Source organism: Scyliorhinus canicula, chromosome 25 (genome assembly GCF_902713615.1).
Source record: "Scyliorhinus canicula chromosome 25, sScyCan1.1, whole genome shotgun sequence".
In the NCBI taxonomy this organism is placed as follows: Eukaryota; Metazoa; Chordata; class Chondrichthyes; order Carcharhiniformes; family Scyliorhinidae; genus Scyliorhinus; species Scyliorhinus canicula.
In genome coordinates, this window is record NC_052170.1 from 21570425 (window position 1) to 21586720 (window position 16296).

The following is a 16296-nucleotide window of genomic DNA, read 5'->3' on the forward strand; positions in this document are numbered from 1 at the left end:
TCCAGATCCATCTGCGCGGGCCAGAGGAAAGTTGCATAGAAATTGGGGCGAGTAAACCACTCGGGCCCCTGAGCCTGCTCCGCCACCCTCCAAGACTACAGCCAATCGTATTTTAAAAAAATAAATAAATTTAGAGTACCCAATTATTTTTTCCAATTAAGGGGCAATTTAGCGTGGCCAATCCACCTACCCTGCACATCTTTGGGTTGTGGGGGTGAAACCCACGCAGACACGGGGAGAATGTGCAAACCCCACACGGACAGTGACCCAGAGCCGGGATTCGAACCCGGGTCCTCAGCGCCGTAGGCAGCAATGCTAACCACTGTGCCACCATACTGCCCGCGCCAATCGAATTTTAACCTCAAACTCTCACTCCCATCTACCCCGATAACATTTCACCCCCTTGCTCATTAAGAACTGATTAATATCTGCCCTAAAGATATTCTGCCCAACAGCACCCTGCAGAGAATGCCACAGACTCTCAACTCTGAGAAACCAGCCCCCTCCCCACTCCACCTCCAGATCAAACCCTCGTATCAAATCCTACTTCTGTTCAATAACTTCAAACGTTCAAAGTTTTTCCTATTTACAGCAACGTGATAATATTGCAGCAGGATTAGAAAAGACCTCCTTCCCACTGGCATGCTTCTGACTGAATGATGCAAGAGAGCTTTAATCTGTATCTTATCCCGTGCTGTACCTGTCCTGGGAGTGTTTGATGGGGACAGTGTGGAGGGAGCTTTACTCTGTATCTAACCCCGTGCTGTACCTGTCCTGGGAGTGTTTGATGGGGACAGCGTAGTGGGAGCTTTACTCTGTATCTAACCCGTGCTGCACCTGTCCTGGGAGTGTTTGATGGGGACAGTGTAGAGGGAGCTTTACTCTGTATCTAACCCGTGCTGCACCTGTCCTGGGAGTGTTTGATGGGGACAGTGTAGAGGGAGCTTTACTCTGTATCTAACCCCGTGCTGTACCTGTCCTGGGAGTGTTTGATGGGGAGAGTATAGAGGGAGTTTTACTCTGTATCTAACCCAGTGCTGTACCTGTCCCGGGAGTGTTTGATGGGGACAGTGTGGAGGGAGCTTTACTCTGTATCTAACCCCGTGCTGTACCTGTCCTGGGAGTGTTTGATGGGGACAGTGTGGAGGGAGCTTTACTCTGTATCTAACCCCGTGCTGTACCTGTCCTGGGAGTATTTGATGGGGACAGTGTAGAGGGAGCTTTACTCTGTATCTAACCCCGTGCTGTACCTGTCCTGGGAGTGTTTGATGGGGAGAGTATAGAGGGAGTTTTACTCTGTATCTAACCCTGTGCTGTACCTGTCCTGGGAGTGTTTGATAGGCATGGTGTAGAAGAAGCTTTACTCTGTACCTAACCCCGTGGTGCACCTGTCCTGGGAGTGTTTGATGGGCATGGTGTAGAGGGAGCTTTACTCTATTTCAACACATACCTTGGGGGTACTAGAGAACAGCAATCGAGTAGCTCTCCATTCCCTAGCACCAACATCCCTCACCTAGTGCACAAAATTCACATTAAAAACAAGATCTCGTCATCCTGAGACTGGCTTTTGAGTTTATGATCTCTGGCAATAGTCCAAACTATTGCGAATAGCAGACAGCGTTCACTGACATTGGCTGTAGTCCAAGCACATAGTGAACTGGCAAAGGCCAATGCAAGGACATCAATGCCCACTTCACACTGGACACCCAGAATTTGTAAAGAGGATAAGCCTGTGAGAAATCACAGCTGTAATTAAAAAGGTCCAAAATGCGACAGGTCAAACCCTGTACAATGACCATGGCACAAACCAACCCCAGAATCAGGTGGCTGAGCATGTGGATCGTCATCGAGGACAGACTTTGTGCTCTCAGACATCGCTCACCTCTTTATGAAGCTGACCTAATGCAGAGGGGGCTGTCTGCACCCGCGTCTTTTCAACAACGGGCCCAGACTTGTATTCACCTGCTCCTCCAGGTCCCCTCGTTTCGACATTTCTCCACCCGAACGTTTTGGGGTGGGAGGATAAAAATCCATGACCTAATCCTCAAGACCCTGGAGGTGAATTTTGCATTTAAAATTGGGACTAAATTCGATCGTCCGCTTTGAAGCAATAGTTTGTCGGATAACCGGAGTGGCGGGGGTATGACTGGCACCAGATACAACGGCCGGCTAGGCGACCAACATAATGGCTCTTTCCACCTCGATTTTGGAGGCAGCAGGTCTCTGGTCACCAGTCCCTCACTTCAATCAAAATTGGATATTTTGCTGGTCTTTGGGAGCGCCCACGGCCACTGGAGGCGGAGTGATATATTTTTTTTTAAAGATGGAATTAACTTTGGCCAAGTCGGTGATCCGATTTAAATTATAACACAACATAAACTGCATTCCATTTAGAACAGGTCACGGGCCTCCATTTAGAACAGGTCACCGCCTACACAGAAGTTTCAACATTTATTTTTTATTCTTTAATGGCACGCAAGCATCACTGACGAGACTTACATTTATCCCATTACAGGAGGGAGATGATAGCGCTGGGAAGGGTGCAGATGGGATTGACCAGCATGTTGCCTGGGCCGGAGAATGTTAGTTATGAAGAAAGATGGATAGACTGGGGTTGTTTTCCTTGGAGCAGAGGAGACGGGGGGGGGGGGCATGATTGAAATGTATAAAATTATGAGGGGTCCCCAGGTAGAGTAGACAGGAAGAAACTTTTCCCCTTGATGGCGGGATCAACGACCAGGGGCCATAGATTTAAGGTAAGGGGCAGGAGGTTTCGATGGGGATGTGAGGAAAGACATTTCTACCAGAGGGTGGTGGGAACCTGGAACTCGCTGCCTGAAAGGGTGGTGGAGGCAGAGACCCTCATAACACTTAAGAAGCATTTAGATCCCAGGGCAGACAAAGCTATGGGCCAAGTGCTGGAAAATGGAATTATAATAGTTAGGTGATTGTATTTGACCAGCGCAAACGCGATGGGCCAAATGGCCTTTTCTGCACTGTAGATTTCTACGACTATTTGTTGCCCATCCCCGGCGGAGGTGAGCCGCATTCTTGGACCGTTTCAATCCACGCGGTACCTCTGGTGCTGTTAGCAAGGTGCCAGTGTCAATATAAAGATGGCCGACTGTTGAGATGAGGCATTGTGATTAGGTGACACTGCATGCAGGGCGGGGTGCGGCTCTCCCACCCTACGATGCATGCACAGCAAGCTCCCAATCTCAGCGAGGCATCAAGGGCAGCAGCTTTTCTTTGGGGGGGGGGGGGGGGGGGGGGGGGGGGGAAGAGAGATTGGAAGGCAGCGAAGGTGTGCATGTACAGGGAAGCAGCGATGCCCAGTAATAGGGAGGGTGGGGGGGGGAAGCAGGTTTGGAAATAGGCATTCTCAGAAGGCTGCAGAACAAATTACTTGCAGCATAAAAGCAACAGCAACTTTCATTTACATAGCACGACTGATGCAGTGAGCCACCGCAAGGGATTTCAGAGGAGCACCGACAGGACGTGACACTGAGTCAAAGGTGGCCAGAAGCTACGTCAGGAGGTAGGTTTTAAGCAGCATTTAAAACGAGAGAGAGAGACAGACAGCGGGCAGAGTCACAGGGAAGGAATCTCCAGAGCTTCAAGCTGCTTGCACTTCCTCAAGCGGTACGAGAATGGAAACCACCGGTGGGAAGGAAGTTTAAGGAAAAGGTGTGTGCGGGAATTGGGAGGGGGGGGGGGAAGAAAAGGGGGAGTAGCGAAGCTTGGCCAGCACCCATGCAACTGCGCCCCAGGAAGGAAAGCTCACCTGAGTCCAGCGACCCCTCTGACAACCAGGTTGTCACTCGTCAGAGTGCCAGTTTTATCGAAGCAGCAGAATTCCACTTTCCCAGCAAAGGGGATTCGGAAAGGTTCTGTGCAGTAAACGTCTGAAAGAGGAAGCAGCAGATAGAACATTATTGCTCCTTCTCAACCGAACTTACCGTTGTGATGATGATACACACACAAAAAAAAGTCTCTCACATGAAGGCCTTACAAAGGCTTGCGTCCCTAAATCACAGCAGCGGCGACGGTACCACAGGCGGGAAAGCAGTTTACAACATCATGAGGTCAGGAAAGGTGCTACGGAAATGAAAGTTGGCTCTGTCCTCTTTTACTGAAGGCTTGGCCTGGGAAGGAACGCAGCAAGGTTCCAGCAGAATGTTGCCAGGGCAATGATGGATAAATTAGGAATCTAGACGGTTAAAAGGGTCATTTGATGTGGGAGATGAACTTGGTCTGTTGGCGTGGGGGACTAGAACAAGAGGACACAACCTTACAATCAGCGCCACGTTACTCGGGAGCAAAGTTAGAAAACATTTTTTCAGTCAAGAAGCAGTAGACACTAGTTCAATTCATCACTTTAAACCAGAGAACGATGAGACTTTCGCTGGCCAACAGTATCAAGGAGCAGGAGACCCAAGATCACGGCTCTTCACCCAGTTTTAATCTCCATCTGTGCCAAGTTGGGAAAAGTTTACAACAGCAGCAGCAACCTCACCTAACTTCAGTGCCCCTGACTTGGGAAGGAGAAATCGCCTGGGTTTCTGCTCCCATCACTAGATACTGATCTTTTCAGGAAGGGCATTTATCAGGCTTAGCCAAAATGCCGTTGCTGGTTGCCCGACCCCTCCAAGCTCTCAGTCTTGAACATGAAAATGGTGATGGTGGCACAGTGGTAATCGCGCGGGACTCGTAATCCAGGGGACCAGGCCAATGCCGGCACTCGTAATCCAGGGGACCAGGCCAATGCCTGCACTCGTAATCCAGGGGACCGGGCCAATGAAATCAGGCAAATCCCACCCTGGCAGCTGGTGGAACTAATCATAATTTTTAAAAGTCTGGAACTGAAAGTTAGTCTCGGTAATAACGACCGGGACCCAGGGTAGCACAGTGGTTAGCAGAGTTGCATCACAGCTCCAGGGTCCCAGGTTCAATTCCCGGCTTGGGTCACTGCCGGCACGGAGTCTGCACGTTCTCCCCGCATCTGCGTGGGTTTCCTCCGGCTGCTCCGGTTTCCTCCCACTGTCCATAGACATGCGGGTTAGGTGGATTGGCTATGTTAAATTGGCCTTAGTGTACAAAAAAGGTTAGCTGGGGTTAGGGTAGAGGTGTGGGCTTGGGTAGGGTTTCTCTTTCCAAGGGCAGACTTGATGGGCCGAATGGTCTCCTTCTGCACTGTAAATTCTATGACTCTATCAGCGATTGCTCTAAAAAACCCACCTGGTTCACGGATGTTCTTTAGGGAAGGAAATCTGCCGCCCTTACCCGGTCTGGCCTACATGTGACTCAGGACCTACAGCAAGCGAGGGTGACTCTTAAATACCCTCAGTTCAAGGGCAATTAGGGATGGGCAAGAAATGCTGGCCCAGCCAGCGACACTCACATCCCATGGAAGAACAGAAACAGAAACCCCCCCCCCCACCTTGGGGAGAGCAGCTGGTTCCCATGTAACCACTCCCCATGAAGGAAACGACCACACCCGCGAAGGGGGGGGGGGGGGTGAAATGCGAATGGCGAGGAGAAAATGGATTTCTCCCCCACAACCCCCGCTTAAAACAAATGAATGTTCTGTTTGAAATATGCGGAGGTAGCTGATTAATGTATAGTCAATTTAAGAACATGTGCTTTGTGTTGCTTCATATTAACAAAAAGTATTTCACCGATTGACAAAAACCAACGTAGAAAGCTTGGCCTGAGCGATGAGACTGATGAGGGGTGGAGGTGGGAGAAAGGAAAAGTTGGAGGGGGCCAAGGAAGAGAACTCGAGAGGGTAGGATAGGACTGAGGTTGTAGGAACAGGAGGCGGTCCCTCGAGCCTCTTCTGCCATTGATTCAGGTCAGAGTTGACCCACATCATATTGATGCCTCTGACCAATTAAACTCGACCGATATATTTCAAATCTTTCAATTGAAATGGGAGCGAGGGGGTCAAATAGAAGACCGGAAACAGAAGATGAGTAAAACAGGGTGATAAGTTGTGGAGTTTGAGGAGGTTGTGGGATGGGGAATGGGCGGGGACTGCCCTGATGAAGTACAGGATTCAGTGCATGACAGGACACAATTGGCAAGAACTCCCACTCTGCTTTCTGCCTCGAAGCCCACGAGCAATCCATTTTGGCACTGATCCTGACTCCATAATCTCTGACCTCAGCCGTTCGTCTATCAGGCAGCACCTTATTGAAGGCCTTGTCTAACTTCACTAAAACGTTTACTGCATGTTCCTTAGTCATTTGAAAATTCCGCACACATCCAAACACTCTCGCATGCAATCGCTAGGTACAGCGATCTTTCCACCATCACCAACCCTCCCCGCCGAGCGCAGAATTTTGAATCGATCTCAAAATCGCAGCTTCAAGCCACCTAAAAATATATTGGATCACAACCAAGGTTTGCCTCAGCCCTATTGGATATCCCCCACACTGGCCCCAGTAAACACACAGGAATTTCACTTTCAGTAACACCTCATCCAAAGAAACATCAAACACTTCTGCAGTGCAGACTCGTTTGTGGGTTCTATTTGTCCGGAGGGGTCAAGTCACAATTCAGTTTAAATAATGCAGGCGAGTTATTTAATGCACTACAAGACAAGGACTCTTCCCTCTGATGGATTGCATTTCACAGACACCAGTCACCTAGAGCCAACCTTAAACAAACACAGGCACCACATCTGCACATCAGAGGACTTGTTCATCTGATAGAGCGCACCCCATGTCAAATCTTAACACAAGATTTATTCCCACTTGAGAAATAATATCAGCACTAAATAAAAAGCTTGCATTATACTTCTCTCTTCAATGTCATAAAGAAGGGTGGGCCAACTCCAGGGGAAAGAGAGCCAGAATTGGATGGATTATGCCTGTAGAGCAGCATTAAGCTTTCCCCTTTCTTGTCTTCCGCCCACCGAAAGCACTGTTGCTGGCCGGGGGGGGGCTTCAGAGTCCCAGGGCACACTCCGCCACCCCTCTTCACGTGTGAGACATCACAGCTAACAAGCGCATGCTATTCAACCATAGGAAGCATCCCACAACAGGAGTTATTGGGTAACAATTCTGGAGTAGGGAGCGCCAAGTGATGTTCATCCTCTGGAAACAGGGAGCTGAAGTCAACCGAAAGATGCCTGGCCGGGACCAACAAATAACACAAAGCCAGGGTTTCAATCACACCCCCTTCTGATCAGTATGATTCACTTGATGGATGCGCTGGGGAAATCAGACAGAGGGTCTTGTTCTGAGGGTGTGAGTGGGCAGAGTAGAAGTAAATGATTTATCTTCCCACTCCCCCCTACAACGGCAGGAGACATTCCACAGGGAGCCATAACAAACTCGCCGATTTAACAGCACAAATAGCGATAGATCTGTTAGGGCCAACATCTGCTGCTGACGCAGGTGCATCACCATTCTGTAATACTGCCCAAGACTAAAGCACCCAACTTCCAACAACAGCTTGCATTTATAGAACACCCGTAACTTGGTAAAACATCCCAAGGTGCTTCACAGGTGCACCATCAAAGTTGGACATGGAGCCACACACTGGGATATTGGGGCAGGTGACCAAATCCATGGTAACGAGGTGGATTTTAGGGAGCAACAAAAGAGGAGAGCACATGGGAGTCTGCAATGCTCTTTGAACACGTTACAAAGAGGACAAGGCAGCACGAGTGGTATATTGAGAATGGGTAAGATGGCTCCTCCTCCAGGCTCCCCTTTTCAGGTTTTGGCTCCTTGTTTATCACCCCACTGCTGGTGGCCGTGCCGCCAGCTACCAAGTCTCTAAGCTCGGGAATTCTCTCTCTCAACTTCACCGTCTCTCGTTTCCCCAAAACGTTTCTGAAAGACCTACCTCTCCCGCCTGTCCTTACACTTTGCTCAGAGCGGTGAAACCTGCTGGCACTCGAAGCAGTTGAGACAAGTGGCAGATATATTCAAGGAGAAACTAGGCAAGCATTCGCTATAACAGATTTTGTCCGATAGCTCGCCTGTGAATCACCCAGAAATATTCTATTTTATTAAAGAAGTTACAGAAATGGTTGGTTGATGTGCATTTTCCCTTTGGCCTGGGTGCTGTAGTCTCTCTCTCTCCTTTGTTGTATCTTTGTAAATTTGCTGTTAAACCTCATGTTCTTGGAAATATCAAGGGCCTGCACAGCGACAGGAGAACACCACATTCATGCAGGCTAGTTGGTACTAATTTCAGTCCCTTCACTTCCCACCTCCAAAAGACAACGTGAGCAAGTTTTTTTCTGGGATTGCAAGTTCAGCCCTTGGATCTCCAATCGATCAAATCGCAGTTTGCTGATGGTCAGGTGAACGAGGCTGTTGCGACGTGCAACAAGCATTCCTGGCTCATAACTCGCATATAGACAGAGAACACAGTGACTTTCTACATTTTCAGTCTAATATGTGGTTTGCCAAGCCGTATTTCTGACTTGGCCTAGCTCCGAACATCCCAAAAACATTCACATTGCCAGCCTCAATTTTATTAGGATATAAATTCTTACAGACAATATTTCTAAGTAAAATAATTAAAAGCCAACAATGAGGCACGCTGGAAAACCAATTTCTCCACCACATACCCATCACTGAGGACGTTTGGGTTTAATTTGGTATCAGTCCCTAGAACCAGAATATTCACCCATTAACCGAATTAAACCGGGACAAGCTCACTGACACTACTCAATTTGCAATAATGTTTCTATGCGTTGGGGGTACAAATCGGATGCGTGTTCAGTAGTTATAGAATTTTACAGCAGTTGGTTCATTGTGCCAGCTCCCTAAAGGACTTGGCCATTTTCCTGCCCTTTTAGAAATCTTCCCCGCTCGAATACAGACTACAGATTCTGCTTCGCCCACCATTCCTGGCCAGACAGTGTGTGAAATAACGTTCAGTCAACCTCCACAATGATATTCTCCTCGGCTTCGTTAACTCACCAGACCGTTGGTACAAATGATTTACCTCCAAGTTACTTATCAAACTCCCTCATGTTTTTGAGAGATTCAATCTCATCTCCTCACCTTCTTCACTGCAACGAAAAGCAAAACAAGCTTCTCTCGTCTGCCCTCAATCAGAACGGGCCTCCCATCTCGGGTATCGTCTTGGCCAATCTCGCCTCTGCCCTCTGGGGGGCCTGGACATCTCTTCAGAGGTTCTCGAGATCCGACACATCATTCCACGTGGCACAGCCAATGGGCTGTGCAGTGGTTTTTGACTCCGAGAGCTTTATTTTAAACACGAGGACACTCACAGCTTTAAGATTAATTGTCCGTCGACTGTTAAGCCTCAGCGCATTTTTAAATGACCCCTTTCCCGTTGTCGACTCCCCGCTCTTTTCATTTGAAGGGATTGATCGGGCGTCAGATACCCTTCCACACATTGACCAAGTTGCCACTATTTCCCCCTCGGTGACTCGGTAGTGATGGTTGGCACAAGTAACTGGTCATCACAGTGGAGCTTCATCATGCTGTACCCCAACATCCAAACTCCCAGCAATGCTTGTTGTTAGCGAGCAAGAGTGCTGGGGGTGGGTGGACGGACAATCTTCTATCCCTTAAATCAAATATTCAGAGACTAGTTAACTACTCGATAAGAGGGCTTCTGAGACAACCAGTCAGCCATCGCTCAGTTGGTAGCACTTTGGCCTCTACCTCAGTGGGTTCAAGCCACACTCCGGAACGGCCTAGATTCTGCCTGGATAGAAAACGGCCATCGCCTATTTCAAACCAACATTTTTCTGTAGAATTTGCTTAGCTGTGGTCGCAGTGATTTCCGGCATTCAATGTTTTCAGGAAGTTGGCAGAATGTCAAACACCTAGCAGTACATGCACCTCCCTCCCGCCACAGTTTGAACATTTTAGGGCTCCACACAGTACTTACGCAGTTTAGCCAGTGCAATAAGAGAAGTGTTGACTGCCAGTGACAATTCAATTGGGAGCTCCGGAGGGACGACGGACGTTAGGATTAGTGTACACTCCAAAAATAACTTGTAGCGGTTTCTGTCTGGGTCCTTCGTACCTGCGGGCAGGAAAGAAAAAGTGATTACAATTCTTTGAAACAATGAATGGGCTTTTGACTTGTGCCCAGCCATGAAGTGTAGTGACTTTTACAAATCGCTAGTTTGAGACCCAGGGAGCGTATTAGCGTCTTAACGGCCTTTAAAATGCATCCTTCTAACATAAGCAGCACTGATTAATTATCATAGACCATTTCATGCCTTAGATCTCTTTGCTGGAGAAAATAAAAGCATTATTGGACATTATAATGGATCCAATTGGAGAAAAGGCTTCAGAACATATAGCATTATCTTCATTAAGATGAGTTACAATACCCTCAAAGTTATAACAAAATTGTGCATTTGTAGGTCATTAGGACTGCATTTTACTGTTGTCAGGCACGGCTCTTTAGCAACATAACTCTGTTATACATAATTCCAGAGAGATAATCGGTGGATTTTCATGATGCTCCGCGGTGACGGCGCCCCCACTCTCTACGTGTCCCCTGGAGGGTGGTATGAATAATAGGAAAACCCATCGACAGCGGTGGGTCTCCTCCACGCTAGTGTGTGTGTGTGTGTGTGTGTGTGTGTGTGTGAGATCCCACCCAATATCATCATCAAAGAATGCCTATAACGCAGGAGGCCATTCAGCCCATCAAGTCTGCACCAACCCTCCGAAAGAACACAACCTAGGCCCAATCTCTGCCCTACCTCACTAACCTCATTACTAGCCCCCCCCCCCAACTAATCGTTGGATACCAAGGGGCAATTTATCGTGGCCAATCCACCTAACCTGCACATCTTTGGACTGCGGGAGGAAGCCGGAGGAAACCTATGCAGACACGGGGAGAATTTGCAAACTCCGCTTAGACAGTCACTCGAGGTCAGAATTGAACCTGGGTCCTTGGAGCTGTGAGATAGCAGTGCTGACCACTGTGCCATCTGGTCCTAATATATGGGACAGGCTGCCCAAATGTGGAATTTGCGTACCTCAAAATCCAAATGTCCAGTCAATTCAGAAAAAAAATAATCATTTTGTATTGATTCATCTCACTCAACAAAAGTGCGGTTTACATCCTTCGCAGCTAGTTTTATTTCTTTTAGAGTACCCAATTCATTTTTTCCAATTAAGGGGCAATTTAGCATGACCAATCCACCTACCCTGCACATCTTTGGGTTGTGGGGGCGAAACCCACGCAGACACGGGGAGAATGTGCAAACTCCACCCAGACAGTGACCCAGAACCTCGGCGCCGTGAGACAGCAGTGCCAACCACTGCGCTGCCACTGTTTTATTGCTTTTGAACCCCCCTGATCTTCACACCGTACATCCTGGAGTTACAAAACTCTGGCAATGATCACCTCCTCTGCGACGCCAGGTCATCTCATCTCAGACTGGCACGACATTCATCATGAAATAACCGTCAGTGACAGGATACAGGAAGAAAGAAGGCTGTTCAATAAATAACCTCTTACACACAAACAGCATCAGCATGCGTAGGAGACGGTGTGGTGCAGTAGATTAGCGCACAGAACTAACATGCCCGTCATATCTTAATTCAGATGAATGGGTAGCCTGCCTCATATCAAGAGTGCGGGTTTTGCAGAATACACAAGACAGGGACAGTGGTGAAAACGCTAAAGCAGTTAAATATTACGTTACATCAATATTCCTCTAGACATCTGCTAAAACCAGACACGTTAAAACCCTCCGCCGACCATCACTAACACGCCATCTCACAGAAATCATTTGAAATTTATAATGCAGAGAAGGTCTAGCTCATCAAGTGTGTGCGAGGGGCAAAGAGCTACCGAGCCTAATCAATCCCACCTCGATGCACTTGGCCCAAAGCTCTGCAGGGCACAGCTCCTCATCAAGACAAGTAGACATTTAGTCAGATAACCCGACACTGGCCACTACGACACACCATTTAACCGGCTCGTGGTAGACTAGCGTTTGAAAAGCAGCCTTTTACGACTCTGGCTCCAATTTGAATGAAGGAATGGCCAAGAGGAGAAAGAAAGGTGATATGTAAAATGCTTACAAAAAGAGTTTAAATTGCTTCAGAAAATAACTCTCGTGGATGGCCCCTGGCTGGAACACATTCACAATGAAAGCAGGGAGCTCGAGCCATTGCTTTAATTATTGTCTGCAGGCAAGATTATGAAAAGTGGGCGATTTATATTCAAAGGAGCCATTCTGTCGAAACCCAACTGCCAGGTCAGACATTTGATATGATCCCGTGTTCTGGCAACTGGGATTTTGAATGTTTTTTAAAAAAAAACGATTTAATTTTTAAAAAAAGGTTTTTTTTGCCCCAAGAGAATCACCAGTAACAACATTCTAGTATCTTGCTCATGGGATGAGAGTGTCATCACACAAATCAAAATCAAATCATGGACGTTTCTGTCAAGTCAGAGGTCTGTGGCCCTTTCCCTTTCAAGGGGTGGTACAGGGGTTAGCCACACAGCGCCAGGGACCCAAACTCAATTCTGGCCTCGTGGTGTTCCCCAGGGGGATTGTCGCGGTGTTCCCCAGGAGGATTGTCGCGGTGTTCCCCAGGAGGTTTGTCGCGGTGCTCCCCAGGGGGTTTGTAGCCGTGTTCCCCAGGAGGATTGTCGCGGTGTTCCCCAGGGGGTTTGTAGCCGTGTTCCCCAGGAGGATTGTCGCGGCGTTCCCCAGGGGGTTTGTAGCCGTGTTCCCCAGGAGGATTGTCGCGGCGTTCCCCAGGGGGTTTGTCGCGGCGTTCCACAGGGGGTTTGTCGCGGCGTTCCCCAGGGGGTTTGTCGCGGCGTTCCCCAGGAGGATTGTCGCGGTGTTCCCCAGGGGGTTTGTAGCCGTGTTCCCGGGGGTTTGTCGCGGTGTTCCCCAGGGGGTTTGTCGCGGTGTTCCCCAGGGGGTTTGTCGCGGTGTTCCCCAGGGGGTTTGTCGCGGTGTTCCCCAGGGGGTTTGTCGCGGTGTTCCCCAGGAGGATTGTCGCGGTGTTCCCCAGGGGGTTTGACGCGGTGTTCCCCAGGAGGATTGTCGCGGTGTTCCCCAGGAGGCTTGTCGCGGTGTTCCCCAGGGGGTTTGTAGCCGTGTTCCCCAGGAGGATTGTCGCGGTGTTCCCCAGGGGGTTTGTAGCCGTGTTCCCCAGGAGGATTGTCGCGGCGTTCCCCAGGGGGTTTGTAGCCGTGTTCCCCAGGAGGATTGTCGCGGCGTTCCCCAGGGGGTTTGTCGCGGCGTTCCACAGGGGGTTTGTCGCGGCTTTCCCCAGGGGGTTTGTCGCGGCGTTCCCCAGGAGGATTGTCGCGGTGTTCCCCAGGGGGTTTGTAGCCGTGTTCCCCGGGGGTTTGTCGCGGTGTTCCCCAGGGGGTTTGTCGCGGTGTTCCCCAGGGGGTTTGTCGCGGTGTTCCCCAGGGGGTTTGTCGCGGTGTTCCCCAGGAGGCTTGTCGCGGTGTTCCCCAGGGGGTTTGTAGCCGTGTTCCCCAGGAGGATTGTCGCGGCGTTCCCCAGGGGGTTTGTAGCCGTGTTCCCCAGGAGGATTGTCGCGGCGTTCCCCAGGGGGTTTGTAGCCGTGTTCCCCAGGAGGATTGTCGCGGCGTTCCCCAGGGGGTTTGTCGCGGCGTTCCACAGGGGGTTTGTCGCGGCGTTCCCCAGGGGGTTTGTCGCGGCGTTCCCCAGGAGGATTGTCGCGGTGTTCCCCAGGGGGTTTGTAGCCGTGCTCCCCGGGGGTTTGTCGCGGTGTTCCCCAGGGGGTTTGTCGCGGTGTTCCCCAGGGGGTTTGTCGCGGTGTTCCCCAGGGGGTTTGTCGCGGTGTTCCCCAGGGGGTTTGTCGCGGTGTTCCCCAGGAGGATTGTCGCGGTGTTCCCTAGGGGGTTTGACGCGGTGTTCCCCAGGAGGATTGTCGCGGTGTTCCCCAGGAGGCTTGTCGCGGTGTTCCCCAGGGGGTTTGTAGCCGTGTTCCCCAGGAGGATTGTCGCGGTGTTCCCCAGGGGGTTTGTAGCCGTGTTCCCCAGGAGGATTGTCGCGGCGTTCCCCAGGGGGTTTGTCGCGGCGTTCCCCAGGGGGTTTGTCGCGGCGTTCCCCAGGGGGTTTGTCGCGGCGTTCCCCAGGGGGTTTGTCGCGGCGTTCCCCAGGAGGATTGTCGCGGCGTTCCCCAGGAGGATTGTCGCGGCGTTCCCCAGGAGGATTGTCGCGGTGTTCCCCAGGAGGATTGTCGCGGTGTTCCCCAGGAGGATTGTCGCGGTGTTCCCCAGGAGGATTGTCGCGGTGTTCCCCAGGGGGTTTGTCGCGGTGTTCCCCAGGAGGATTGTCGCGGTGTTCCCCAGGAGGATTGTCGCGGTGTTCCCCAGGAGGATTGTCGCGGTGTTCCCCAGGAGGATTGTCGCGGTGTTCCCCAGGAGGATTGTCGCGGTGCTCCCCAGGAGGATTGTCGCGGTGTTCCCCAGGAGGATTGTCGCGGTGTTCCCCAGGAGGATTGTCGCGGTGTTCCCCAGGAGGATTGTCGCGGTGTTCCCCAGGAGGATTGTCGCGGTGTTCCCCAGGAGGATTGTCGCGGTGTTCCCCAGGAGGATTGTCGCGGTGTTCCCCAGGAGGATTGTCGCGGTGTTCCCCAGGAGGATTGTCGCGGTGTTCCCCAGGAGGATTGTCGCGGTGTTCCCCAGGAGGATTGTCGCGGTGTTCCCCAGGAGGATTGTCGCGGTGTTCCCCAGGAGGATTGTCGCGGTGTTCCCCAGGAGGATTGTCGCGGTGTTCCCCAGGAGGATTGTCGCGGTGTTCCCCAGGAGGATTGTCGCGGTGTTCCCCAGGAGGATTGTCGCGGTGTTCCCCAGGAGGATTGTCGCGGTGTTCCCCAGGAGGATTGTCGCGGTGTTCCCCAGGAGGATTGTCGCGGTGTTCCCCAGGGGGTTTGTCGCGGTGTTCCCCAGGGGGTTTGTCGCGGTGTTCCCCAGGGGGTTTGTCGTGGTGTTCCCCAGGAGGATTTGTCGTGGTGTTCCCCAGGGGGATTGTCGCGGTGTTCCCCAGGGGGTTTGTCGCGGTGTTCCCCAGGGGGTTTGTCGCGGTGTTCCCCAGGGGGTTTGTCGCGGTGTTCCCCAGGGGGTTTGTCGCGGTGTTCCCCAGGAGGATTGTCGCGGTGTTCCCCAGGGGGTTTGTAGCCGTGTTCCCCAGGAGGATTGTCGCGGTGTTCCCCAGGGGGTTTGTCGCGGTGTTCCCCAGGGGGTTTGTCGCGGTGTTCCCCAGGGGGTTTGTCGCGGTGTTCCCCAGGGGGTTTGTCGTGGTGTTCCCCAGGGGGTTTGTCGTGGTGTTCCCCAGGAGGACTGTCACGGTGTTCCCCAGGAGGACTGTCGCGGTGTTCCCCAGGGGGATTGTCGCGGTGTTCCCCAGGGGGTTTGTCGTGTTGTTCCCCAGGAGGATTTGTCGTGGTGTTCCCCAGGAGGATTGTCGTGGTGTTCCCCAGGGGGTTTGTCGCGGTGTTCCCCAGGAGGACTGTCGCGGTGTTCCCCAGGGGGATTGTCGCGGTGTTCCCCAGGAGGACTGTAGCCGTGTTCCCCAGGAGGATTGTCGCGGTGTTCCCCAGGGGGTTTGTCGTGGTGTTCCCCAGGGGGTTTGTCGCGGTGTTCCCCAGGGGGTTTGTCGTGGTGTTCCCCAGGGGGTTTGTCGTGGTGTTCCCCAGGGGGCTTGTCGTGGTGTTCCCCAGAGGGTTTGTCGTGATGTTCCCCAGGAGGACTGTCGCGGTGTTCCCCAGGGGGATTGTCGCGGTGTTCCCCAGGAGGATTTGTCGTGGTGTTCCCCAGGAGGATTGTCGTGGTGTTCCCCAGGAGGTTTGTCGCGGTGTTCCCCAGGAGGACTGTCGCGGTGTTCCCCAGGAGGATTGTCGCGGTGTTCCCCAGGAGGACTGTAGCCGTGTTCCCCAGGAGGATTGTCGTGGTGTTCCCCAGGAGGATTGTCGTGGTGTTCCCCAGGAGGTTTGTCGTGTTGTTCCCCAGGAGGATTTGTCGTGGTGTTCCCCAGGAGGATTGTCGCGGTGTTCCCCAGGGGGTTTGACGCGGTGTTCCCCAGGGGGTTTGTCGCGGTGTTCCCCAGGGGGATTGTCGCGGTGTTCCCCAGGAGGATTTGTCGTGGTGTTCCCCAGGAGGATTGTCGTGGTGTTCCCCAGGAGGACTGTCGTGGTGTTCCCCAGGAGGTTTGTCGCGGTGTTCCCCAGGAGGATTGTCGCGGTGTTCCCCAGGAGGATTGTCGCGGTGTTCCCCAGGAGGATTGTCGTGGTGTTCCCCAGGGGGTTTGTAGCCGTGTTCCCCAGGAGGATT

General features: G+C 51.7%; 1 protein-coding gene across 2 annotated transcripts in view; it reads right to left on the reverse strand.

The window, feature by feature from the left end:
- Positions 1-16296, reverse strand: part of atp13a1 (ATPase 13A1) — a 78737-nt gene that overhangs the window by 31922 nt on the left and 30519 nt on the right. For both annotated transcript variants that reach the window (XR_005458734.1, XM_038784656.1), the window contains exons 11-12: positions 9889-10026; positions 3785-3905 (exon numbers count right to left, since the gene is read on the reverse strand). Coding sequence is in view for 1 of the 2 variants with exons in the window: in XM_038784656.1 (XP_038640584.1) it covers positions 3785-3905; positions 9889-10026 (259 nt within the window). In the remaining variant the exon portion in view is untranslated. The remainder of the gene's footprint in view (positions 1-3784; positions 3906-9888; positions 10027-16296) is intronic.